This window comes from Amblyraja radiata, chromosome 13 (genome assembly GCF_010909765.2).
Source record: "Amblyraja radiata isolate CabotCenter1 chromosome 13, sAmbRad1.1.pri, whole genome shotgun sequence".
NCBI lineage: Eukaryota > Metazoa > Chordata > Chondrichthyes > Rajiformes > Rajidae > Amblyraja > Amblyraja radiata.
The window spans coordinates 25,441,167-25,467,320 of NC_045968.1; the positions used below are offsets into that span (position 1 = coordinate 25,441,167).

General features: G+C 44.7%; 2 protein-coding genes across 15 annotated transcripts in view; one reads left to right on the forward strand and one right to left on the reverse strand.

Annotated features, from left to right (window-relative positions):
- kif1a (kinesin family member 1A) overlaps positions 1–26,154 on the reverse strand; it is a 209,205-nt gene that overhangs the window by 138,152 nt on the left and 44,899 nt on the right. The gene's annotated exons all lie outside the window — the stretch shown is intronic.
- Positions 2,462–17,447, forward strand: LOC116979734. Its single transcript, XM_033031483.1, has 6 exons — positions 2,462–2,803; positions 3,305–3,629; positions 6,681–6,896; positions 12,906–13,112; positions 15,012–15,804; positions 16,624–17,447. Exons 2-5 carry the CDS (start codon positions 3,342–3,344, stop codon positions 15,198–15,200), a joined length of 900 nt encoding a protein of 299 aa, XP_032887374.1. The 5' UTR covers positions 2,462–2,803; positions 3,305–3,341; the 3' UTR covers positions 15,201–15,804; positions 16,624–17,447.

Consider the following 26,154-nt stretch of genomic DNA (forward strand, 5'->3'; position numbering starts at 1 on the left):
TCTGCAACGTGGGTATGGAGAACTATAGGTGGGAGGCTGAAAAGCTGGACTTCTAGGGTGGTTATATCTGGATTTCTTCCAGTACCTCGTGCTAGTGAGGGTGCGAACAGGGAGATAGGAGATCTGAACGTGTGGCTGAGGAGTTGGTGCAGGGGGCAGGGATTTAGATTTATAGATCACTGGAATCTCTTCTGGGGCAGGGGTGACCTGTACAAAGGGAGCGGGTTGCACCTTAATTGGAGTAGGTCCGACATTCTGGCAGGCAGAATAACTAGTGCTACACGGGGGGGGGTTTAAACTAAACAATGGGGAGGCGGAGTCAACAATGTGGAAGCCTATGCGTGCAGTTAATGGGAAAGAGAGGAAAAGTCACGTTTAAACTAACAAGGCAGGGGGATGGTAACCAATGCAAGGAGACATAGGCAAAAGGTAGAAGGGAGATAAGAGAAACAAACCTGAAAGCTTTTTGCCTTAATGCGAGGAGCATTCGTAATAAGGTGGATTAATTGAATGCGCAGTTAGTAGTTAAGGAATATGATATAGTTGGAATTACAGACATGGCTCCAGGGTGCCCAAGGCTGGGAACTAAACATGCAGGGGTATTCAATATTCATGAAGGATAGACAAAAAGGAAGAGGAGGTGGGGTGGCATTGCTGGTTAAAGAGGAGATTAATGCAATAGCAAGGAGAGAAATTAGCTTGGATGCTGTAGAATCGGTACGGGTAGAACTGCGAAATAGCCAAGGTCAGAAAATGCTTGTTGGAGTTGTTCCGACCACCAAATTAGGGATGCGTGTAGCAGTTCATGGGTGACTTTAATCTACATATAGATTGGGCCAACCAAATTGGTAACAACACCAATATGTAGAGGAACAGACTAGAGGGCAAGCGATCCTAGACTTGGTATTGTGTTATTAGATAGTGATCTTCTTGTGCAAAGCCCCTTGGGCAACAGTGACCATAATTCGGAGACAAGAGTTCTGAACTTAAAGAAAGGAGACCTTGAAGTTATGAGACGGGAATTGGCTTGGATAGACTGATTATACTGAAAGGGTTGACGGTGGAGATGCAAGGGCAAAATTTAAAGACCGCGTGGATGAACTCCAAAAATTGTTCATCCCTGACTGGCAAAAAAACAAGACGGGGAAGGCGGCTCAACCACGGCTAACGAGGGAAATCAAGGAAGAGGCATATAAATTGGTCAGAGGAAGCAGCAAACTGGAGGACTGGGAGAAATTTAGAACTCAACAGAGGAGGACAAAGGAGTTAATTAAGGGGGGGGGGGGGGGAGGAATGAAAGAAAGCTTGTGGGGTATATAAAGACTGACTAAAAACTTCTTTACATATGTAAAAAGGAAAATATTAGTGAAGACAAATGTAGGTCCCTTACAGTCAGAGACAAGTGAATTCATAATGGGAAACAAGGTAATGGCAGAACAGTTAAATAAGTACTTTATTTGTGGCTTCCTTAGTGAAGACATATAAAATTCTTAAAGGATTAGGCAGGCTAGATGCAGGAAAATTATTCCCGATGTTGGTGGAGTCCAGAACCAGGGGTCACAGTTTAAGAATAAGGGGTAGGCCATTTAGGACTGAGATGAGGAAAAACTTTTTTATCCAGAGTTGTGAATCTGTGGAAGGGAGGGATTGGCATGGGGGAATAGGCATAGGGTAAATGTGTTTTCCTTCTCATTTCAGGACGTGGGGGATGGGTCAGGAATTGCTCACCAGAATATGGGGTGGTTTAGTGGTGCAGAGTTGCTGCCTTATGGTGCCAGAGACCAGGGGTTGATCCTGACTATAGGTGGTGTTTGTACAGTTTGTATGTTCTCCCTGTGACCGCGTGAGTTTTCTCTGGATACTCTGGCGTCAATATTGATAGGAAAATGATCCATGGTGGTGAGCACGACCAATCCTCATTATGCAGGCGGTATGGCGTTGAGTGGGCATGTTTGACCACACAGTCCTTCTCAAAGTTGACTTAGGAATCCTTGTAACTTTTAGGCTTTGCTATTTTAAGGTAGCAGAGTATTGTGGTCCCCAGTCCCTTCAGAGCTGTGACCTCTTCAGCATGCACACTATCATGAACATGTGACCAGTCAGACTCTGGTGGTATACTCTCCCCTACCTTGTCAGCTAGTCGGAAGTAGGTCTGGGAATTAAAGGCTGATTTATCCGAGCTGGTGCAATCGGGCGCATTTTTTTTCAGGTGAAATCCAAGAGATCTGGAGGAATGGATTATGTGTTCATGTTACACAGAAATTGTTCCTGGATCAGTCAATCTAATGGGATCATGAGGTGAAAGGAACCAAAAGCTGGAAGGCGACAGTATAGAGAAGGCAGGAAGTGGACAATGATTGAAGTTGCAATTTTTATCTCAACATGGAGCCCCTCCCCCAGCTTACTTCTTTGGTCTGGCCATACACTTGTATCCAATGGGAACCGAACACCTCAAGGACAAAGTTCAGGCCAGACTAATAAGTAAGAGAATGAAAGAGTTAATCGCTAATGGCTAGAATTACTTGCCAATGGGATACTTGACCATTTCTGTATGCTTAAATGCTTATGTAGCTTTAAAACTACTGACAGAGGAAATATACTGCTGACTCGTGTAGCTGAAAACTGAACTACTGCTGGTGCTTTGTATGGGGGTAACTAATAACTGAAATACTGCACACTCATGTCGATGTGAGCGAGACTCATGTAGATGTGAGTGAGCAAAACTTGCAATCCTTGGAATAACCACAGAAGAGAATATGCCTGGAATAACCTAATAAACAGAACGGCAGCTGACCGAACTAACGTAAATAGATCACCGCACCTCCGAAGATAACAGTCACTGAAACAGACATTAGCAGTTGTTTCTTGGAAATGCTCCGCGGCAGTAGATTTTGGAAGAATGTCTAGGGCATTTACTTGACTTTAAGAGTATATAAGAAATTGTAAAACACTGTATCTTTGAGTGGCTGCTCGGGGAGCACTGAGTCTATTGGTATACTCTCTGTACTAAGCCCCGCCGTTCCCGTCATGACGAATTGAGTAAAGCTTGGCATGGTTTACCTTTAACCCTTTGTGTTATTGTCTGTTTTAAGAAGTGAACCTATCAAGAAAACCTTCAACTTGTTGCATTTTTAAATCCCCACTTCTCCCTTGTGCAACGGCAGGCTTCTGGCAAAAAAAATAAATTGTTGAGAGACAGTGCCTTTAAACTAAAAGCTCTTATCTTGTAAAGAGCTGTTCTGACCTTCACTTGCAGGACACTGCCCTGCTGCTGACCTTTTACTTTCTCATTGAATTTTTCCAGCTCCTCTCTGTCGCCTAAAGCCTAGGGCTGCCTTACCATGCCTGCCATGTTCATGCTGAGGGACGAGATGCCAATTCTGATCGGATCTGCCGTCATCCTCGTGGGTGGCTATGCCTTGCATCGTCTGTGGAGACAACACCGAATGCTGAAAGAAACCGAATCGTCGAGGGAAAGTACATACGAGACACAGCGAGCCCTGAATGAGTATCTCCACTTCCACTATGGTGAGCCACAGGCACAATACCTGTGCATCGCCAACACTGCCGCAGTCCAGAACTTCCCACGGAGGTGTGCTGAGGAATGCATCAAACACTTCACCCAGCAGGTAACAGTTGCACTTTATTGAAAGAATTATTTTAAAAAGTGGTGCTGAAGTCAAAAGTATAAATGTTTGTGCTGATATTTAGTGGCAGACTGTGGAGATTCGTAAAACCCTACACAGCAGGTGAAGTACTTTCCAAAGTACAGCATTTCAGGAGCAGAAGCTCCCTCAATAAATCTTCACAAAACAGGAATATTGAGAAGGGAATGGAGGGTTATGGTATGAGTGCAGGCAGGTGGGACTAAGGGAAAAAAGTTGTTCGGCACGGACTTGTAGGGCCGAGATGGCCTGTTTCCGTGCTGTAATTGTTATATGGTTATATGGTTAGGAAGCTGTTAGAGGCACATTCCCACCTTTGGGGAGTGGGTTTGTGTTCCTAGAAAACGCTGTATCGTAATTTTCAATAACACCAAGCCATGTCATTTGAGCATGAGTCAAGAAATAGAACTGATAAGAAAACAAATGTTGTATTTATTTGTTGACGATGTAAATTCCGTGAAAGTGAATTTTATTCTTTATCTCAAATTCTGGGTAGTGATTTTTGAATTCTGTAAGGGTGAATTTCCATTAATCAATTGTCTATTAAACAGAGGTCAACTGTAATATGTTTCTGTGATAGACACAAAATGCTGGAGTAACTCGGTGGGACAGGCAGCATCTCTGGAGAGAAGGAATGGGTTTCAGTCTGAAGAAGGGTCTCGACCCGAAACCCATTCCTTCTCTCCCGAGATGCTGCCTGTCCCGACGAGTTACTCCAGCATTTTGTGTCTATCTTCGATTTGAACCAACATCTGCAGTTCTTTCCTACACATCTATTTTCGTGATATTGATTGAGCAACAGATATTGGTAAGGGGGAGGCGAAATCACTGCTCTTCAAAGTAGTGCTTCGTGGTCTTTTACACACAACCGTATGGGCCAATAGTGCCATGCCTTTATCTAAAAGTCAAAACCTCCAACAGTGAAGCAAACCTGGTCAGGTTAGGATGTTGTTTAAATCTCTGGAATGGGATTTGAACCCACAACCACGTGACTCAGAAGAAAGGGTGCTGCTCACTTCACCTTGCCCCATGAAGTCAGCAAGTTTGAGTCCCATGAGAATCTCAATTGTATGGCTCTGTATTTAGAGCAATGGTCAAGCACTTTCTCTCCCTTATCCTAGGCATGTGTATAAACAATGATTACATTGTTGAGGATTCAATGGGCTACTATTGCCTGTGAAACAATCAGATTCTGGAGTCACCCGCTGTCGTTACTTAGTCTGGGACTGAGTGTTCTAGTGGATCACAGAGTCCTTTCGCATGCTGAGGTTTAGAAAACGGGTCACACACTGTTCTTCAACATGTGCGGTCTGGGCAATACAGTGGGTCATGCACTATGTGGAGTTTCCCTGTGATCACATCCCAGCTACATTGGATGCCATTAGTGACTTCTTCTTCTTCTTCTTCGAGTCCGTTGCAATCTCAAATGTCGTTCTGCCAGTATCTGGCGCAGGTCACAGCTGGTCGGGTCGGTTCAGCCAGGTCCTGGGGGCTGCATGGGGGCGTCGTCACACTCCAGTAGGTGGGACATTGTCTGTATTGCTCCACAGCTGCATGTGTCTTCTGCCTGGTAGTTCCATGCTTTCATAAGTGCTTTGCACCTCCCCTGCTCCACTCGTAATCTGTTGAGGATCTTCCAGGTTGGCCATGGGAGGTCGTGCCCACTGGCGAGGCATTCAGTCGGAGTGATTCCTCTCTCCATCCGGTCGTGGGCTCGTGTGTTGAGCTGGTTCCATTCATCTTTCCAGATGTTGGTCCTTGCTGTTTCTTTGGTTGTCTGGAGAGGTGGGACTGTCTGCAAGAAACTGGCTCAGGATTTCAGTCGGGGTGGAGGTGCTGTGTGTCCGTGCAGGGGGTGCCTGGTATCGATCTCCTGTGCTCTCCGCTCGTCTTGGGCGACGATGGATCGTCTGATATGGGGGGGGGGGGGGGGCAAATACCAGCTAGGGCGTAGAGGCACGGGACTGGCGTTGTCTTTATGCATCCCGTGATAATGCGGCAGGTGTCGTTGAGGGCTGTGTCAACCAGTTTGGTGTGGTGGGAGCGGCTCCAGCTTGAGTACGCGTATTCAGCTGTGGAGAAGCACAGGGCTAGGGCAGTTGCACGGATGATTGGTGGATCAGCGCCCCACTTTGAGTTTACCAGTTTGCGCAGGATGTTGTTGCAAGTGCTGACCTTGGCTTTGGTGTTCTGAAGGTGGGTTTTGAAAGAGAGTGTCCTGTCGAGTGTGACTCCGAGGTACACGGGGTGGAAGTGGTTGGAGAGTTTGTGGCCATCCCATGAGACTTATTAGTGACTGATAAGATCTGATATGGTACAGTGGTTGAGCAGGAGGAAGACGTAAATGGAGGATTCAAGGAATGTGAGAGAAAAAAATGGTCAAATTTAGAGAGCAAAAGCATGTTGGAGTGGGGGGACCCAAATGTAGATATACTGGTATTTTACAAGGATGGAAGTATAGAAGTTGGGGCGTGAGTTCGTGAGGTTGGATTTGGAGTATCTTGTTCAGTTTTGGCCACCTTTCTATAAGATAGTTGCCATTATGCTTAAATCAGTGCAGAAATAAATCTCGAGGGACAGTGTTATAGTTGAGGTAAGGCAGCCTTGCACATTGTACTTGGAATGTAGGAGACTGAGTGGGTGATCTTCATGAGATGTCTACAATCACGAGGGCCATAAAAGGGGTGAATGCACAGGGTAGAGGAATCAAGAGGACAGAGGTTTATGATCAACAAATAAATAGCACAGGACATGTCATGAGGAATGGAGAGGGTTAGTCAGTGGTAATTTGTGTCAAAGGAGAGAATTTTCCAAAGAACATAGAAAGCAATGGGTTACAAAGAGGAAGGGAATAAGGATGTAAGACAAAACAAGGCAGCGAGAAAATTAGAAATGATTCCTTTCTATATAACTACAATAACAATACTTTGCCATTTACCAGTTGTAAAACATTTTATCATGGCACGTTGTACATTGGCAAATTTGTGCAGTAACTTTTTCATTCACTTCTGTCAGAATGGTGTTCCCAGCAGAGCCCTGGACATTGGTTGTGCTGTGGGGAGGGCTTCATTTGAGCTGGCCCGGATTTTTCAAGAGGTGGTGGGCATCGACTTCAGCCTCTCATTTGTGAATGCTTGCAACCAACTGAAGGAACAAGGCCAGCTCCCTTATACTGCCACCATAGAGGGAAACTTGACCATCCAACATGATGCTGTGGTGCCACAGGACATTGTAAGTATTCAACCATTCCTTTCCTGATCTCCTCTCTTCCCTGTCATCCCACAGTTTGGTGTCTATTCCTTTAATCTATTCCTATTTTTCCTCTGTCCTCATCCTCTTCGCACTGATATTCTCATTTTCTTGCATCCATTTGCAAGTAACAATCTACTACACTTCTCCTTTGGATTGACTGGAGAAGGGAATAGAGCGACAAGAGCTCCTGCATACTCTTGGTTACAACAGCTTCCTGCCGAACCTATTTTGCCCACCCATCAAGCCTCCAATATTCTAGTTCATTTTACTTTTCTTCCTGCCAGGAAAATTGCATTGATCCTATTTGGTTTTAGTCCTATATACTTTTCATGTGTAGAATTCAGCCTAAAGGAATTCATGAGATGTTGGCAACATTATTGTACATTCCATGCCAATGCCTGGTCTCTAGATCATGGGGAGAGGCTACCCAGTGCTGGGCTGGGTCCACAATTTTCTGTAGTTTCTTGTAGTTTGGGGCAGAGCAGTTGCCATACTAAGTTCTGATACATCCCAATAGGATGTTTTCTGCAGTGCATCTATGGAAACATATGAGTCATGGGGAACATGCAAAATACCTTTGTCTTCTGAGGAAGTAGAAGCATTGGTGTGCTTTCTTGGCCATATCATCAATGTGGTTTGACCACGTCAAATTGGTGATATTTACACCTTGGAACTTGAAGCTATCGTCCACCTCCATTGCAGCACCATTGTGCAAATCATGTATCATAGAATATTGCAGAATAGTACATACTGCACAGAATGAGGCATCTGGTCCGTTACGTCTATGCCAGTTGTAAAAGCGCCACCAGCCTTCCAATCTAACAATGGTCCATGGTCCAGCAGCTCACAACCGTTCAAGTTTTCGTTCAATCACATTTTATCTGTGAGGGTTTCTGCCTTCACCACTCCTTCACTTAGTTACAGATCCACACCACTTTTTTGGGGTCAAAATATTTCTTCAACTCTCCTCTATTTCCTCTACTAAATTTATTTCCCTGCATTTTGACCTCTCATCAAAGGGAAATAGAACCTTCCTATTTATTCTATTTGTGTACACCTCCCTCGGTCTCCTCTGTTCCACAGAGAACAACTCTAGCTTATCCAATAAACGGCAAAGTCCTGGAGTAATTTAATGTCAGACATCATCTCTGGAGAACATGGATGACTGTTGTTTTGGTCAGGAACCTTCAGACTGATTGTAGCGGTGGTGGGGGAACTGGTAGTTGAGTGGGTGCAGAGCAAAGCCTGCAAGTGATGGGTGGATACAGATGAGGGGGGTTTGATTGGAAGATGATTGGACAAAAGCCAGAGATGAAAAGAGAAAGTGAGATAAGAACAAGAGGTGCGAATTGTGAACCCAGATGAAGGTAAATGGGTGGAAGGGATGGTGCAAGGGTGAAGGGAAGAAATGGGTGCAAATCCAAGTGGGGCACAGGGTAGGGGGGGAGGGAGAAGAAAAAAATAATAAAAGTGGAGTTGTTGTTGTGTGGCTGTTGAGTAGTGTGAGTGGCTGTGGAGGAGAGCTACTGCTCATAGAAAAAAAAGCTGCTTTTATGTCTGGCTGTGGAGACAGTCCGAAGTCGCCTTCCAGAGGAAAGTGCTTCAAAGAGTTTGTGGCCAGGGTCAGAGATGATCTTGCCCTTCATCTCTTGGCCCTTGCTGTTTACAGTTCATTGATGGGGAGAAGGTTGCAGCCAACAACCTTCTCGGCTGATCGAACTACGCGCGGCAGCCTCCGGATGTCATGCTTGGTGGCTGAGCCAAACCAGACCATGATGGAGAAGGTGAGGACAGACTCTATGATAGCTGTATAAAACTGGACCATCATTGCCTGTGGCAGATTGTGTTTTCTCAGCTGCCGCAGGAAGTACATCCTCTGTTGTGTCTTTTTGACTGTGGAGTCGATGGTGGCTTCCCATTTAAGGTCCCTGGAGATGATAGTTCCATGGAACTTAAATGACCACAGATGTGAATATGGTGTTGTTGATGGTGAGTGGGGAGAGGGGAGGGGGAGCTCTCCTAAAGTCTACAATGAATTCCAACATCTTATGGGGCTGTCCCACTTAGGCGATTTTCTGCAGACTGCCGGCGACTGTTAAGTTGCCATCAGTCGCCTGAAAAAACGGGAACTGCAACGGCGACTGTCAGAGTGGAACACACACACATAAAGACATCGCAAAGGCGGGGGCCAGGGCAAGCGGGGGAAGAGCTGTCTGAAATTCACACGGTGCAAAGCCAAATTGATACAGACACACACCACGATGAACTGGAAGGTTGGCGCTGGAATTAAGACGGCAGTGTATGTTAAGTCCTTTAAAAGAGAGGGGGGGGGGGGGGGGGGGGGGGAGAAGGAGTGGAGACAACTTTTAATAAGCCAGAGATACACAGCTGTGAAGTTCAATGGACATTTAACATTACCGGTCGGTTATCCTTGTTTCTGAAAACTCCTGATTACGTTGTTTTCCCCAATGAGCCAATGAAAATGACCGGTCAGCAAAGGCGATTAACTAAAACTACCTACGACTACCTCGACTACCCATAACTACATAGCAACCCCACTACAACTGCACCTATGACTACAGGATTATCGATTATCTCCTTGACGAACAATTTTTGGTCGCAGAAAATGTTTCAACATGTTGAAAAATTTGCGGCGACCATACTGAGGCCCGTAACTAGGTCCCAAAATGCGGGAACTCCTCACGACCATGAAGGAGACTCACCATAAACCACCAGCGGACATGTGATGAGCACAGTCTCCTGCACTCGCCTAAAAAGTCGCCTAAGTGGGACAGACCCATTAAGAGAATTGAGCTCCAGGTTGTTGCGATGGCACCAAGATGCCAGCTGTGTCACTTCCTGTCTGTAGACAGATTCCACCCCATCTTTGATCAGTCTAATCAGAGTTGTGTCATCCAAAACTTGAGGAGCTTGACAGAGGAGTCCGTGGAGGTACAGTCGTGGTGTACAGAGAGTAAAGGAGAGGGGAGAGTACGCAGCCTTGCAGTACTCCTATGCTGAAGGTCCGCGGGTCCGAGATGTGCTTTCCCAGCCTCACATACTGCGTCCTGTCTGTTAGAAAGTTGGTGATCCATTGAGAGAGAGGATCAGGCACAGTCAACTGGGAGACTCTGGAGTGTAGTAGCTCTGGCACAATGGTGTTCAATGCAGAGCTAAAATCCACAAACAAAATCCTTGCAGTGTGGGTGCTGGAAGATGAAGTGCAGGCCTAGGTTGGCTGCGTTATCCACTGATCTATTTGCCAAATATGCCAACTGCAGGGGATCCAGTAGGGGGATTGTGATATTTTTTCAGGTGGGCCAGCACAAGTCTTTCATGGGTCTTCATGATTACAGTGGTCAGTGCGACAGACCTGTCGTCTTTAAGACCAGTAATCCTTGGCTTTTTGGGTACAGGAACAATAGTGGAGACTTTGAGGAAGGCAGGGACAGTGCAGGTCAGGGACCGATTGAAAATGTCTGTGTAGACTGGTGCCAGTTGTTCGGCACAGAGCCTGAGGGAATGGGGGCGGAAACATTGTCTGGCCCTGGAGATTTATAGCTTTTCCACCACCTCAATTGCTGGGGCGGAAATCGCTATAAAAACATGGGGGGGGACACAATTTCTTCGCGTTGCCACTGTGGATGGTAACATCGGGAGCTGACCTTGTTGGTGACAGACTCCAAACTCCAGCAACAGCAGCTTTGTCCGCCCCAAATCGTGGGGCTTTAATCGGCCCATTCGCAGGACCTTTCATCGCCCGGCGGGGGCTTCAACAATTTGACCGCGGGGCGATAAAGGATCCCGAGGTCGATTTTAAGCCGCACTGCGCCAGGCGACGAGAAGCCCCACAAATGGGCCGATTCAAGCACCGCTCTATGATCTTTGCTCCACCAGGACGTTTCCATCCTCCAATCACCGCGCTCTATCCCCAGTCCCAAACCCCTACTTCCACCTCTGACCGACACCTCCCTCCTCCGATCATCGCGCTGACTCATCATGGTCCCCCCCCCACCCTGGTAGAATTCCAAGGGGCAACACCCCTGGCGGGGGTAAAAAGGGGCAGCACCCCTTTATGCAGATTTTTTTTTTATAATTGTACCTTGAAATTGAACCATTTTCTTGCCTGTTTATCCTTAATTTCTCGCAGGGTCTTCCCCACTCACAGGGAACCCCTCACTGCTCACACTCACAGGGAACCGCTCACTGCTCACACTCACAGGGACCACTCACTGCTCACACTCACAGGGACCACTCCCCTTACCTTTCCTCACACTCACAAAGACCCACTCACTGTTTACACTCACAGGAAACCCCTCACTGCTCACACTCACAGGGAACCCCTCACTGCTCACTCACAGGAAACCCCTCACTGCTCACACTCACAGGGAACCCCTCACTGCTCACACTCACAGGGACGTCCCGTCACCTTTACTCACACTCACAGGGAACCCCTCACTGCTCACACTCACAGGGACGTCCCGTCACCTTTACTCACACTCACAGGGAACCCCTCACTGGTCACTCACAGGGACATCCCGTCACCTTTACTCACACTCACAGAGACTCTCCCCAATACTCACTAGGGCTCATACACACCTTCCTCTACTAGCTTTAAAATGCTTATTGACACCGACAAGGCCCCGGCCCTGCAGCCACGCCCCGGCCATTCCCAGCCCAGTGCCCACTCTCCCGCTGCCGTCCCCCAGGGACACCGCTACCTGCGCTACCGGCCCCGGCGCCACACTCCACCAGGACTCGCCTTATCCCACCCACGGACGCCTCCCTCCTCTAATCACCGCTCTCTATCCTCAATCCCCCCCACTTCCACCTCTGACCGACGCCTCCCTCCTCCAATCATGTCCCATTCCCCCTCACCACTGCCTGCTGACCGACGTCCCTCTCATCCAATCGGCAGCCTCGGTCATCAGTCCCGCTCCCACTGTCTCGCGGAAAGCTATTTATAGATTTATAGAGATTCAGATTTCTTTTAATGAATTTCAAAATCCGTTGAAATGCAGAGAAATCTCTTGCCTGGAGTCCTAGAGCCGCACAGGGAACAGAGCGTTACGCGTTCTTGAACTTACAGTTTGAACATTGAATTCTCCAATGTTTGGTAACTAACTTACAAACAACCTCCCTTCCTTGTGCCACCCTTGGAATTGCACACATTTCTCCCCCCCTTCCCCCCTATGACACCCAGGGAAAACATGCAAACTCCACACTGTGCTCGAAGTCAGATCGAACCTGGATCTCTGGTGTTGTGAGGCAGTGGTTCTACCAGCTGTGTCACTGTGCTGCCCCGTTCTTATATTGTGGTGGTAGATGGTTAATGTTTTTGTCACTGAAATCAATCTGGAAAGTGGAAACCCATGATGGATCCCGCTGGGGTTTGCAATGAACTTAGACCACACTCAAAAATGATTTTTGGAATTTTGGTTTTGGATTTGCAGCAATGTTGTTTCGCCATTGCAGCCTGAGTCAGCTTCAATTCACTTGTATCACTTAGAAAACTCCTATTTTTAGAAGAATGTGGGTGCATAAAATGAGTAATGGCATTCTAACTCATTAGCACATCGCAGTGTAGTTCAGGATTGTCAATTAGTCACTGGAGAGAGTGAGAACCACAGTGAGATAAGATATTTTCTCATCTGCATGACTTGTTTTGAATCCAGCAACAAGAACAGATTCAATCATGCATTTAAATCTCCTGATTTGGTACCCATGCTCATTTTTCTTTTCTTCCTACCAGAAAAATCGTGCGAACTCTATATTGTCTTGGATTTGGAGATATGTAATAGGACAGTGCAGAGGAAAGTTTACAATTTGTATGTGGAACCTGGTCTGCGAGGCTTAAATGGGTAGTGTGACGATTTTTACTTGGTATATAAATATGGGTTGAATATCATGCAGATACTGATATTATGCAGCATCAATATCAAATCATTAGATTTAGACGTAATTTTATTTTCCTGTTTTTTTCCACAGGAACGGAACCGATGTATTTTCAAGCAAGGGGATGCTTGTAATCTACCTACGGATCTAGGAACCTTTGACTGCATCCTTGCAGGGAATCTGATCTGTCGCCTACGTGACCCTTTTGCATTCTTGCACAGACTTCCGGGACTGGTGGCCCCTGGTGGAATCCTTGTCATTACATCACCTTACACCTGGCTGGAACAGTTTACAGCCAAGGTAACTGGTTCCATTAAGAAACCATCTGAGAGAGTTGTAGTGAGAATACAATTCTCATATGGTTGTTCAGTGAAGAAGGTGCCTCTCTTCTCAGTTGCATATGGATAGTTTTTTGGATGGCAACCATTTAAGCATTCTCAAAATAAAATCTGTCAGTCTGTCGGGCCAGCTGAGAGCCTTAATAATTTCATGATTAAACTTAGTAGCATAGTGGGCTCTCAAGTGATATTAAAGGTATTGCAATATTTGTCGTTATTACTTGCCTAACCAGACATCAAAGTCTAACTTTGCCATCCATAAGTTGGTGCGGTGGTATCAAAGCGTAAAATCATGGAGCTCGACAGCATAGAAAACAGGTCCTTTGATCCAACTCATTCATTGTCAAGTTGTCCAACTGAGCTCGTGCCACTTGCCTAACTCTTATCAGTATTCAGTATTTCTTTAATATAATTTTCACTGAGTACTCGCATACACAGAGGAAATGAAAAAACATTGCTCGATCAGTTTCCATTCAGTGTAGTTAATAAAAAAGGATAAATACATAGAGCTTTAAAAACAAATTAAAATTACCATGTCTAAAAACAGAAAGTAGGCCTAAAATTTACAATAGAATAAAAACAGACATTCCGACCGACAGTGGCTTTACTTTGACAGGTGCCCAACTGTCAAAGTATGGACGAGGTTGAATGTGTTGGTGAACGATATTTGGGGGGGGACAAAGTCCGTTAATCAGTCTTATTGCCTGTGGGAAGAAGCTGTAGAGCATCCTGCTAGTTTTGCAGCTGATGCTCCTGTACCTCTTCCCTGATGGCAGAATGGAGAAGATGTGGTGTGATGGGTGGTAGGGGTCCTTGATGATGGAGATGGCTCTACTGATGCTCCGCTTCTTGTAGATCTCCAACAGGAAAGGGAGTGGGGCACCAATGATCCTGCTGGCGGTCTTCACTATCCTGTTGAGTTGATATTGTTCGTAAGCCTTGCAGCTCCCGAACCAGGAAGTGATGCCGTAGGTCATTATGCTTTCGATGGTGCCCCTGTAGAAGCTTCTTAGTTTATCCCTCCAAACTTTTCCTATCCACATACCCAAATCTATTTTAAATGTTGTAATTGCACTCGCCTTGACCACTTTGTCTAGCAGTTTGTTCCATGTATGCACCACCTTCTCTGTGGAAAAGGTTGTCCCTCAGGTCCTTTTTAAATCTTTCTCCTCTCACCTTAAACCTATTCCATCGAGTTTTAGACTCCCTGCTACTTTGTGGGGGAAAGAAAAATTGTAGTTATACACATTATCTACGCCCCTCATCATTTTATACACCTCTCTAAGGTCACCCCTCGGCCTCCTATACCCCAGAGGAAAAAAAAAACCCAGACTATCGAGCCCCTCGTTACCCTCCCGACCTGGTAACATCCTCATAATACTTTTCCGCAATCTTCCGAGTTTAGTGATGTCTTGCGAACAGCAGAGCAATACCTTCAGAACTATACACAGTATTCTAAATGTGGCATTTTCCATATAGGTGTAAAATGACATTCTAACAATACCCTGATAAATTGGCACTCTTATCTTCTAACACTTTCCTCACCTGTCTCGCCACTTTTGTGGAACTATGTACCTGCACACCTAGATCACTCTGGACCACAACACTTGCTAGGGCCTTATCATTTACTGTGCGAGTCTTGCCCTGTTTGTCCTACCATTAAGCAATACGTCAGACACTGACCCAGTTGATCACGATCTCATTGTAATTGTCTGAAAGCTTCCGCAATATTCAAGCTTGAGGGATCTGTTAAAATAAGTGATGCCATGACTAATTCGCAGCATGCATACGTGGGAGATGAGATGGGTAACCATGCATCTGTTATGTCAGTCACCTTTCCATATTTTCTTTCTTTTTACAGTCACTCTGGCTAGGTGGATACAAGGATGGCTCTGGCAAGGAAGTGAGAGGATTTGATACGATGAAGAAACTTTTCTCCCCATATTTTGAGCTTGTGGCTGAGAGGAATGAGCCCCTCCTGATCCAGGAGACAGCACGGAAGTCCCAATGGACAGTGGCTCACGTGACGATATGGAGAAGGGAAACCTGAAAAGAATCAGTAGTGGCCTTTGAGAGTTTGCTTTAAAAATAGCCAGCTTAAACAAACTAAATTGCTTTCAATTTAGGGAAGTAAAATTAGCTAAGAAGTAACATCAATATGCAGGTGCTATCATGTTAAAAAAATATTTGGACTGGTACATGGATAAGATAGGTTTAGAGCGATATGGGTCAAATGCAAGCAGATGGAACTGGTTTAGATGGGACTCATTGATCGGCCTGGGCAGGATGGGCCGAAGGGCCTGTTTCCACGCTGTATAACTATGATTCTAGGACTTAGTTAGAACAATGAAAAAAATAATATTGTCTTGGTTGTCTATTGTCCCGTTTTCCGAGACACAGTGAAATAACTCATTGAAAAACACTGTTTTGCATACTATCCCGATAAATCATACCATGCGGAAGTACAATCAAGACATGGGCAAGTACAGTAGGTAGTCCAAAAAGAGAAACAGTGCAAAATATATTGTTACAGTTACAGAGAAAGTGCTGATTTTAAAAAGTGCAAAGGCCCCAATAACACAGGCTGGGAGATTGTGAATACATGCTTAGTTTATGAAAGTACCATTCAAGAACCTGATAAGTATCGGAAGAAGGTACACAAAATTGCTGGAGGAACTCAGCGGGTGCAGCAGCATCTATGGAGCGAAGGAAATAGGCGACGTTTCGGGCCAAAACCCTTCTTCAGACTGATAGGGGGTGGGGAAAGAAAGAAGGACAAAGGGAGGAGGAGGAGGAGCCCGAGGGCGGGCGGATGGGAGGAGACAGCTAGAGGGTGAAGGAAGGGGAGGGGGGGAGGGGACAGCACGGGCTAGCCAAATTGGGAGAATTCAATGTTGATGCCAAGGGGACGCAAGGACCCCAGACGGAATATGAGGTGCTGTTCCTCCAATTTCCGCTGTTGCTCACTCTGGCAATGGAGGAGACCCAGGACAGAGAGGTCGGATTGGGAATGGGAGGGGGAGTTGAAGTGCTGAGCCACCGGGAGGTCAGGTAGGTTATTGCCATTCCCAATCCGACCTCTCTGTCCTGGGTCTCCTCCATTGCCAGAGTGAGCAACAGCGGAAATTGGAGGAACAGCACCTCATATTCCGTCTGGGGTCCTTGCGTCCCCTTGGCATCAACATTGAATTCTCCCAATTTGGCTAGCCCGTGCTGTCCCCTCCCCCCCTCCCCTTCCTTCACCCTCTAGCTGTCTCCTCCCATCCGCCCGCCCTCGGGCTCCTCCTCCTCCTCCCTTTGTCCTTCTTTCTTTCCCCACCCCCTATCAGTCTGAAGAAGGGTTTCGGCCCGAAACGTCGCCTATTTCCTTCGCTCCATAGATGCTGCTGCACCCGCTGAGTTCCTCCAGCAATTTTGTGTACCTTCGATATTCCAGCATCTGCAGTTCCCTTTTGAACAAGTATCGGAAGAAGCTCTGTCTTGATTCTGCTGGTACATGCTTTCAAATTTTGGAATATTTTGCCCAACGGGAAAGAGGAGAAGAGGGTTTGACGAGGGTGTAAGCGGTCCTTGATTGTGTCAGCTGCTCTCCAGAGGTAACGTGAAGTGTAGATAGAGTTGATTGGGAGTGTGTGGGGGGGAGGGGGGTGTATAGTGTGGCTTGTTTGCTTGATGCACTGGACTCAATCCACAGCTAATTTTTTGCAGTCTTGAGCAGAACAATTGCCAAACCATGTTGTGATGGATTGCAATAGTATTTCAATCAGTCCAGTGATTTCAATAGTATTTCAATCAGTCCAAGAAACCTAGTGAATGACTTGGTCCAGATTCAATTGTAAATGGCAGTGTTACAGAGTTAAGTTCTGTAATTTTTTGAGAGCATAAAACATTACAGCATAGGAACAGGCCCTTCAGCCCACCATGTCTGTTGGGACATGATGCCAATTTAAGTCCCATTTGTCTGCACATGGTCTAAATCTCTCAATTTCCTGTCTGTTTGTGCTTGTCTAAATGTTTCTTAGATGTTATTATCGTCTGCTTCCACCACCTACCTTGCCTATGCAGTCCAGGTACCTACCATTCTGTGTTTTAAAAAAAGGTACATGCCTTGCAAACTTGTCTATTTTGAATGATGGAGTGATATTCTAGAATCTGCTAACACGACGGATTTAATTGTTGAACATTGAGAATCACCATTGGCAACAGGGCACATTCAGTTCATGAACAAGGATTAAATCGGTAAATGTTTTACTAAACCTCTCCTTCAAAGTAACTATTAAATGGGAAATAAAGATTAGCCTGGGTGAGTTTCAACATCGATAATATTCTCCAACAATGATATTGCATGATATTTGGCAAATGTTAATGAGATTAGCATTTTGTGGGCATGGGGGTCAGGAAGATGGGGGTAAGAGGTGTATTTCCAAAGATGTGTAATGCATTGATTACGAATGCAGGCCAGCAATGAAATCAACAGGAACAATGCACAGCCTGAACAACAAAATGTAACTCAGAGGCGGCAGTGATCAAACTTGACAAAGCAGTGTTCTGAACAGAATGCAAGCTGAATGCTGTTTCAGCTTCTGGTTGCGAAGAAACAAGGGAGCCATTCTGTAATGGAGCCCGTATTGTCCGTTCTTTCAGAAGTGCTGGTGGGACTTTTCTTAATGCTCCGTTTAAGCATAATAAAAATCCCACTCTTCACTATCACCCACCCAGCATCTCTGATGTAAAAATGTTACAGGCCCGGGCAAGAGATTGCACACTTCCACAGGTCCCAAGATCTTTATTATTCCACTATTAGTTTTTCAGTACAAGTATTCAATCATTTAAAAATATATTTAAATAAAAGGAGAGACATTTAAATTAAATAAATGTCTGATTATGTGCTGATACCTGTCAGCAACCACAAGAGGGAAAGTTTAAATTTAAGTAACAACAATTAATCCCATCTCACTCAGTCAAGATCATGTAAGTAGTTTGGTCACTTGTTTCTTTAATCTCAGTACTGGAAAACTTACTGTAATTGGAATAGGCTTTTCCACAAAAAGCTTATTACAGATGAAGGATAAACCTGTACAAAACATAGAGGAAAAATATATATTCATGCTTTCAATTTGAAAACCTCCATGGTCTCAAAAGAGTCTAGTCATAAACATTAATTGTTTCTCTTTCCACAGATGCTGCCTGACCTCTGTACATTTTTAGTTCAGATTTTCAGCATCTGCAGTGTTTTTGACTGTCAATTAGAAAAGCTCAATAGAGGTGAGAGTTACACTATCCGAGACTTTAAGTACTTGGCAGACAGAACGTTCTTTTCTCATAAAACAGAAAACCCACAGAAGAAAATGCTGAATGTTGCAATAGAGTTCTGATTTCCGGCACATCTTTAATCAGAGCTGGACCAGGGGCTGGCTGAGATGAAGATGACATTATACATGAGTCTCAATATATTAACCACATTTTCCCTTCTTTCCCCAAAGTAAGCCGTCCTGCAATAATTGGGCTTCAGACCATGCATCCATGGAGCTGACATTTTTTATATCTGCAGTTCTTTTCCACATTGCTTATATTGCGTTAGTTTGTTATATCAGTGAATGGTAATGAGTTCCTCGTTGCCTAGTTTCCACTGTGTGATGCTATTCATATTCAGCAGGAAACAGCAAACACTGACAGAGAACATTGTTTTTCTCTCTGGTACGTACGGCCTTTTATTGGCAAAGGCTTGCAAGTAGCGATATTCTCCTGTTATATGCCACATCTCAGAAATAATAGACAATTGCTCAACTCACAACAGAATACTTACACTGTCCTGGCAGAATGACAAGAACCTCTGTCAGTACCAAGAGCCTCCTGTTCTCTGATGCTGGGACAGGCATGCATGCATCAATATATTTCCTTTCCACTCCAAATAATTGTACGGTGAAGCTGTTGAAGTTCAATGGTGCCTTAATGTCCAGAAGAGATCTATCATTTTTCAACCTACAAAGCCTGGGTGAAGTTTTAAAATCCAAAAGACAAGGCGAGGGGGCAAGATCCACAGGGAATAACACCAGGTATGGGGTGTCTCAATGGGTGGGATATATGGTAAATGATCAAAATCCACAGAGAAAGATACCCAGTAAATGACCAAAGTCAATAAAGAAAGATACCGTAAATGAGAGAATCCAATGAACAGAATATCAGATGAATGTTCAGTCCACTGAGTAGGACACATACTAAATAGTCAATGTCTAGGACAGGAGCAAGACAGCTGGTAAATGGCCATCATCCACTGAGCAGGACACCTGATGGTCAATATCCATTTTGCAGGACATCAGGGGCATGGTCAAAGTTATGCTGCAGGAGACCTAGTAAAAGTCCAAGAGTGTCAGATAGTAGATGAAGGTACTTATTACAGGTAGAACTATTGGAGAAGGAAATGTAAAAAATAATTCTTTAAGAAGCTACTTTTCAAGCATTGCACAGAAATAGAAATTCCCGTGAAATGAAATGCAAGTATTTACAGCTTCACAAAGAGAGAATGCCTGACTTAATTAATTACATTTAAATACAAACACTGCAGCTCGTGTTCAGTTTCCAGAAGAAAGTAATATAATAAAGACACAAGTGAACACATTTTCAGGTATGCGAGTGGTAAGGATGAGAAACGTGGGTCAAATGTTTCCTGGGAACTGCTTGTGTTTCCCAAACAAGTTCTTGGCAAAATATGCACAATTCCAGCAACTCCAAGGAAATTCCCACCTGAACTGTACACATGCATTGTGTCAACAAGGAAATGTTGTTCTAAAAATAATTGCAGGATCCTGTGCTTTGGTACCAAGGATTGTATTGGTTCCTTGTGTTAATAAGCTTAGGCTGCACTTCTGCCCTCATAATCTTTTGTTGTGCATTTTAATAGTATTTCGCATGAACTCACGATGGAGCCCTGCTTGAGTGCAACTTCCAAATTTCAACCTGATATGAGCCTGAGGAAGATGCCAATGGTATTTTGTATGTGGTTAGGTCAGTAATTAAGGCCTCCTAGCACAACAAGAGAGATTGGAGCTGTTATGGACTACTGCAGCCCTAAGGATGAAGTTCTGTCCACAATGCTGTGAGGGGATCTCAGGTTATCCTTGCAGCGATGATGAGGAAACTTAGAAAATATTTTGGTTTTAAAATATATCTCCTACTGCTTATGTCTTTCCAGGAGATAGGGATCAAGGGTGTTGGAATTACTGCTGTACATTTTGAAGCACAAGCTGCTGGCAGTGGAAGCAGTGATAGTTCTTGGTGATGGTTAGGAACCCAGTCAGGTGGAATGCTTTAGTCCAAATGGCAATGAGCTTGTTGAGAGTTGCTGGCACTGCTCCCGTTCAAGAAATTGGAGAGATTTCTGCCATTCTCCTGATAATGGAAAGATTTTGGGAAGTCAATAAGTAAATCCCTTGTAGAGGATACTCAGCATCTGACCTGCTCGTATTTTTTCTTAATTAAGAACAGTAGCCTGACATCGGATGATTGGTTCAACCATTTGCCTCTGTGCCAACTGTTACTCTGCCAGTGGAGATCCTCCCAATTTCTACTGTCTTCAGGTTTATGAAACTCCTTGTTGCCACACCCAGAATAATATTACTATGCCATTAAAGCTAGTCCCATCTTGCTTATACAATTCAGTTTTCTTGGCAATGGAGAGTCCCGCTGCTTATAGAAGGGATTCCAGGAAGAAGCCTATCCTCAGTGATAGTGGGCAGACAATGTTGTGAGTCTGTCGCGTTTACCTTGGTGCTAGTATAACACAACAAAGACAAGAGTGTGTCTCTACAAGAACCATGCACTCGTCACTGCAGCCAGTTGCATCATGGACAAATGCATGTGACAGCAAGATTTTTCCCTCATATTGGTATTCTATCCTATCTCAGATGCAATGCTGTCTAAGACCTTTTGTGTTTGGCCAGCCCAGATTGCTGCTGAATCATATTTGCTGATGGTCAGTGAACCTTCAAACCCAGGGTACAGTTTGTGTACAACTCTCAATATTTCTCCCAGGTGGTACTCAATTAGAGAAATACTGATTAATCAGCTGAAAGAAGATGAAGGTGATAATCAGAAAAATGCAATTACCATGTCACCTTATCAAACATGAGACTATGTGTTCAAGTGTCAACACTGAAAGCTCCAAAAGCCAAGGGATTGCTTATCACTCACCTCTGTCATCATGGCAGAGGAGAGCAGGCCTCGTGATAGTAATGTTGTAAGATACAATTTTGTGAGCATGTTTCTCTAGTCTCTTACTTGACTAATCATTGGAGTAGATCTCCTAATTTGAGGATAAGAACCCAGTTGTTCATGAAAGGAACTTGTACCAGTTGATTGCTATGTATGCCTTCATCATATCTGAATGTAGTTTCTGGAGAAATGCCAGGTGAATCCAGTTTTATTCTTGTCCTGGTACAATTGGGTGACTCCCTCGGTCATTCCTGAGGGTAGCTGAGAGTCAAACACACTGTGAGCTCACACGTTTCATATAGAGGGTTTCAGTAGATTTCCTTCCCTTATCTCATAAGAACATCTTTATTAATGTTACAAATGTATCTCCTTCTTGGTTTTGATGACATAATAAAGGTGTCATTGTTACTGCTGATGATGTGTGCATCCTTGATAGTGTTGCTGACTACATTGATGTGTCCACATCGATGTCCATGAAGATCATAATAAAATCATCCTTGCTGTTGATGATGCCATTATAAAAGATTTTTGTGAATAACTCAATTAATATAAAACATATCTTTCATCTCCAACCAACTGTCCATCCACCAACACCTTACCAACCCTTTGCTGCCTTGTCTCCTGCAAGCCAAGGAAAATTTATCAACACTTAACAGCAATGGCAAAAAGACAGATAGCATAGAGAGATTGATTAGTGAACCACAAACACACAGACTCTACAATTTCAATGTCTAAAAATTGTTGAGAAGTAATAACTTTGACCTCTTTGGATGTTGGCACAGACGAAACACTGAGATCTCGGCTCGAGCCTTTGTAATGTCCCCAACAGATCTCTGCAGGAATTATTTATATAATGTTGAAAATCATCTTGAAACAGATGAACGTGCATTGCACAGGATAAGGAGAACAGCAAAAGATTGTACAATATATAGAAAGGATGGGTTGTGCGTTCACTGGGTTCCAATGGGGATGATGGGCTGCACATTAAATATCTGAATTTAAAAAACTGAATGCATCCACCCCAAGCTGTTAAAATATCAACAATAATAAGGTAATACATCTGTCACCACTGTGGGTTGTACATACTATAATGGAATTACATCATGACTCTGAATGGTCTCATGGGATTGTACCCAGAGCTAAATGCAGTATGATATGTCATGTTCCATAGGGAATGCACACTGAGACACCACAACATAATTTTAATATTTTTCCACAACACACTGTCTAATTTTCTAATGCAATCATTTATTGCATTAATAAACTCTCCTCTTTCATGGAGTTCTTGAAAGTTCACTAACACCACAACAAGTGATGTACTGTGATCTCATCACATGGAAATGAAGGACTTCTCGTAAATAAATGTATGTGTTGGCCCTTTAGAGGAAATATCGTTAATAAAAGCTGGGTGTTCTGGGAATAAGTAAGAAATGGTGTTTGTCAGACCAGAGATACTTAATATGATATCACCAGGTCAGATTATTTTATACTGGCATCATCAACAACAAGGAAGATTTCATTTTAATCTCATAAACAACAAAGGGGATACATTGATGACGTCTGCAACACCATCAAGGATGCACACGTTATCAGCAGCATCAATGTTGATACATTTATTATGTCATCAAACCAAGAGGGAAGTAGTTATTACATTTGGAGCACAGATAAATATGTTCTTAAGATGTGCTCATTTAGGAAGCATCCATCATCATATCACCAGCACCAATAAGTATACACACACAATAAGTCATTCAAATCCCACACTGAAGGTGCAGCATTCAAAGGAAACTTATGTGGCAACAAAGATAATGCTCAAACTCTGCAACGTCAACACCCAAGCTCAGAATCGAACCAAAGCCGCTGGTGCGGTGACACAACAGCTCTAATAGCTGCATCACTGTGGCACTCATCTTGCAAATGGTTCTCATTCTTCAAGCAACTTTTGCCAATTGCATTAGGCTGACTCACTGCACCGTAACAGGGCTATAGACAGAAGATATATAGACACAAAACTCAGTGGGATAGGCAGCATCTCTGGATAGAAGGAATGGGTGAAGTTTTGGGTCAAGACCCTTTTTTAGACTTTAGACAGTATAAATTATCGTAGAATTTCATTTGTAGAACTGTTGATTAATAGTATGTAATAATTCCCAGAATCCAAGAAGCAGCACCATTGACAAACTGCAACCCAAACTACAATTAATGTGTATATCGGATTTAAGCTGCTGAGTGGTCCTTTCATAGTTCCAGGTAAAGTATGTTGATCACACATACTCTGATACTAACACCAGAGCTTCAGGGAACAATTCTCCCCCAGCTACAATGGTATGAAACACAATCCCAGGTTCCTTCTGGCTGAGAGCACTGCAAACCTATTTTTCAGCCAAGCGCCCATGGCACTGTTGTAAGATGGATAGTGGCATTGTTCTGAACCCCTCCAATCTGGCTTTCGCCCCCTCCATAGCACAGAAACTGCTCTCCTCAAAGTCCTCAACGACCTCCTCACCTCTGCTGACACTGGTTCCCTCAACATCCTCATCCTCCTCGACCTGAGCGCAGCCTTCGATACAGTGAACCATAACATCCTGCTCACCAGACTCAAAGACCTCGGCATTGAAGGCTCTGCACTCAGCTGACTCCGTTCCTACCTTTCCAACAGATCCCACTTCATCTCTCTCCACAACCACACCTCTGCTACAGCCACAGTCACTCAAGGCATTCCCCAAGGCTCCGTACTCGCCCCCCTCCTCTTCATCATCTACATCCTCCCCCTTGGTCAGATACTCCGCCATTTCAACCTGGACTTCCACTGTTACGCCGATGACACCCAGATCTGCCTCGGCACCAAATCCCTCCACAACCCCCCCCCCCCCCCCCCCCTCTCCCATATCAACTCCTGTTTGTCAGCTATAAAAACCTGGATGCAACATAACTTCCTCAAACTCAACAGCAATAAGACAGAATTCCTCCTCATTGGCTCCAAAGCCACACTCAGCAAAATCAATAACCCCACTCTCACCATCGACGGCACCACTGTCTCCCCATCTCCCCAGGCCCGCAACGTTGGCGTGATCTTTGATTCCACCCTCTCCCTTGAGCCTCACATCCGCCATGTCATTAAAACCTCCTTTTTTCATCTCCGCAACATCGCCAAACTCAGACCCTCTCTCACACCTCCCGCTGCTGAAAGACTCATCCATGCCTTCATCTCCTCCCGACTGGACTATTGCAACTCACTTCTCCTTGGCATCATCTCAACCTACATCAACCAACTCCAACTGGTCCAGAACGCAGCCGCCCGACTCATCACCCACACCAAATCCTGGCATCACATCACTCCAGTCCTCAAACAACTTCACTGGCTTCCCATCTCCCACCGGATCACCTACAAAATCCTGATCCTCACCTACAAAGCCCTCCACCATCTGGCCCCCCCATATCTCACTGACCTCCTCTCCCCCTACCAACCCTCACGGTCCCTCAGATCCACATCAGCCGGTCTCCTCTCCATCCACAAGTCCAACCTCCGCAGTTTTGGGGACAGAGCCTTCTCCAGGGCAGCTCCCAGGCTCTGGAACTCCCTCCCCCAACTGATCCGCAATTCCGTGTCCCTCACCATCTTCCAGTCCCGCCTCAAGACCCATCTCTTCACCTCTGCCTATCCTTAGCCCCACGTCCCCCTCCCTTTTCATCTGTGCATTAATTGCCTCATATTGTGTTTTGAATTGAATTCTGTCTTTACTTTGTGTACTAGTCATGTCTCTACTATTTATCTCATTCCCCTTACATGTTTTTCCTCTACCTGCTAAATTTTTGTAAGGTGTCCTTGAGACTCTTGAAAGGCGCCCATAAATAAAATGTATTATTATTATTATTATTGTTTCCATATCACAAGCAGTTGGATCCTGGCATTAAATTATTGGTCGGTTGCAAGTTCGCACAGATGTCACAAAATAAAGCCCCTCAATCAATGTCAGGTTGGGAGGAGAGGCAGCCTTGACAGCTGACGAGAGGTCACAGTTATGCCAAGACGTACTGTGTGTTTCTGACCTGGCTTCTTCCCTGCACTACTCTTCAGTTCCTCTACTGCAATTTCCTTCACCAAGCCAGTCTCTCATCACATTACCACTCGCTCTCTCTCATGTTGAAGCATCCTCTCATGTTGAAGCATCTTTTCATGTTTCAAGGCTCCCTTCCACTGCTTACATTATGTCTGGTGCTCACTGCCACCCAAGCTTATACAGTTTGTAACAACCCAGAACCATACAGAATTATCTTTCTGGCCTTGCGGAAATGCATCAGAACTGTACACACTTAAGAATTATTTACTGCTGCAACAGTTTTTTTACATGAGGACACCAGTTAGTACACAAGTTGAGGACATAGTAGAGCTGTGCAACCACTGAAGGGTTCCTATCAGCTAGCGTAGAAAGACCAGCATCAAATTTTCTGCACAACAACATACTGCAAGGAAATCTCACAATATAAAAACATGACAATTACCATTGTGGACCGACTGAACGGGAGTGTTTTTTTAATTCATACATGGCATGTGGACTTCGCTGGCTGAGCCAGCATTTAATTGCCTATCCCTTGCTGCCCTTGAGAAGGTGGTGATGAGCTACTTTCTTGCACAGCTGTAGTCGTTGAGGTGTAGGCATACCCACAATGCTGTTGGAGAGGAAGTTCCAAGACCCAGCGACAGTGAAGGAATGGCGATGTACTTCAGGATGTTAGGATGACGTGTGGCATCAAAGGCAATTTTTAGGTGGTGGTGTTGCTATGCTTTTGCT

Excerpts from the sequence above, each read along its gene's own strand:
- LOC116979734 (XM_033031483.1), top strand. The coding sequence starts at position 3,342 with ATGCCTGCCATGTTCATGCTGAGGGACGAGATGCCAATTCTGATCGGA. Across the intron at positions 3,630-6,680 it reads TCAAACACTTCACCCAGCAG|AATGGTGTTCCCAGCAGAGC; the intron begins GTAACAGTTGCA and ends CACTTCTGTCAG. Across the intron at positions 13,113-15,011 it reads TGGAACAGTTTACAGCCAAG|TCACTCTGGCTAGGTGGATA; the intron begins GTAACTGGTTCC and ends TTCTTTTTACAG.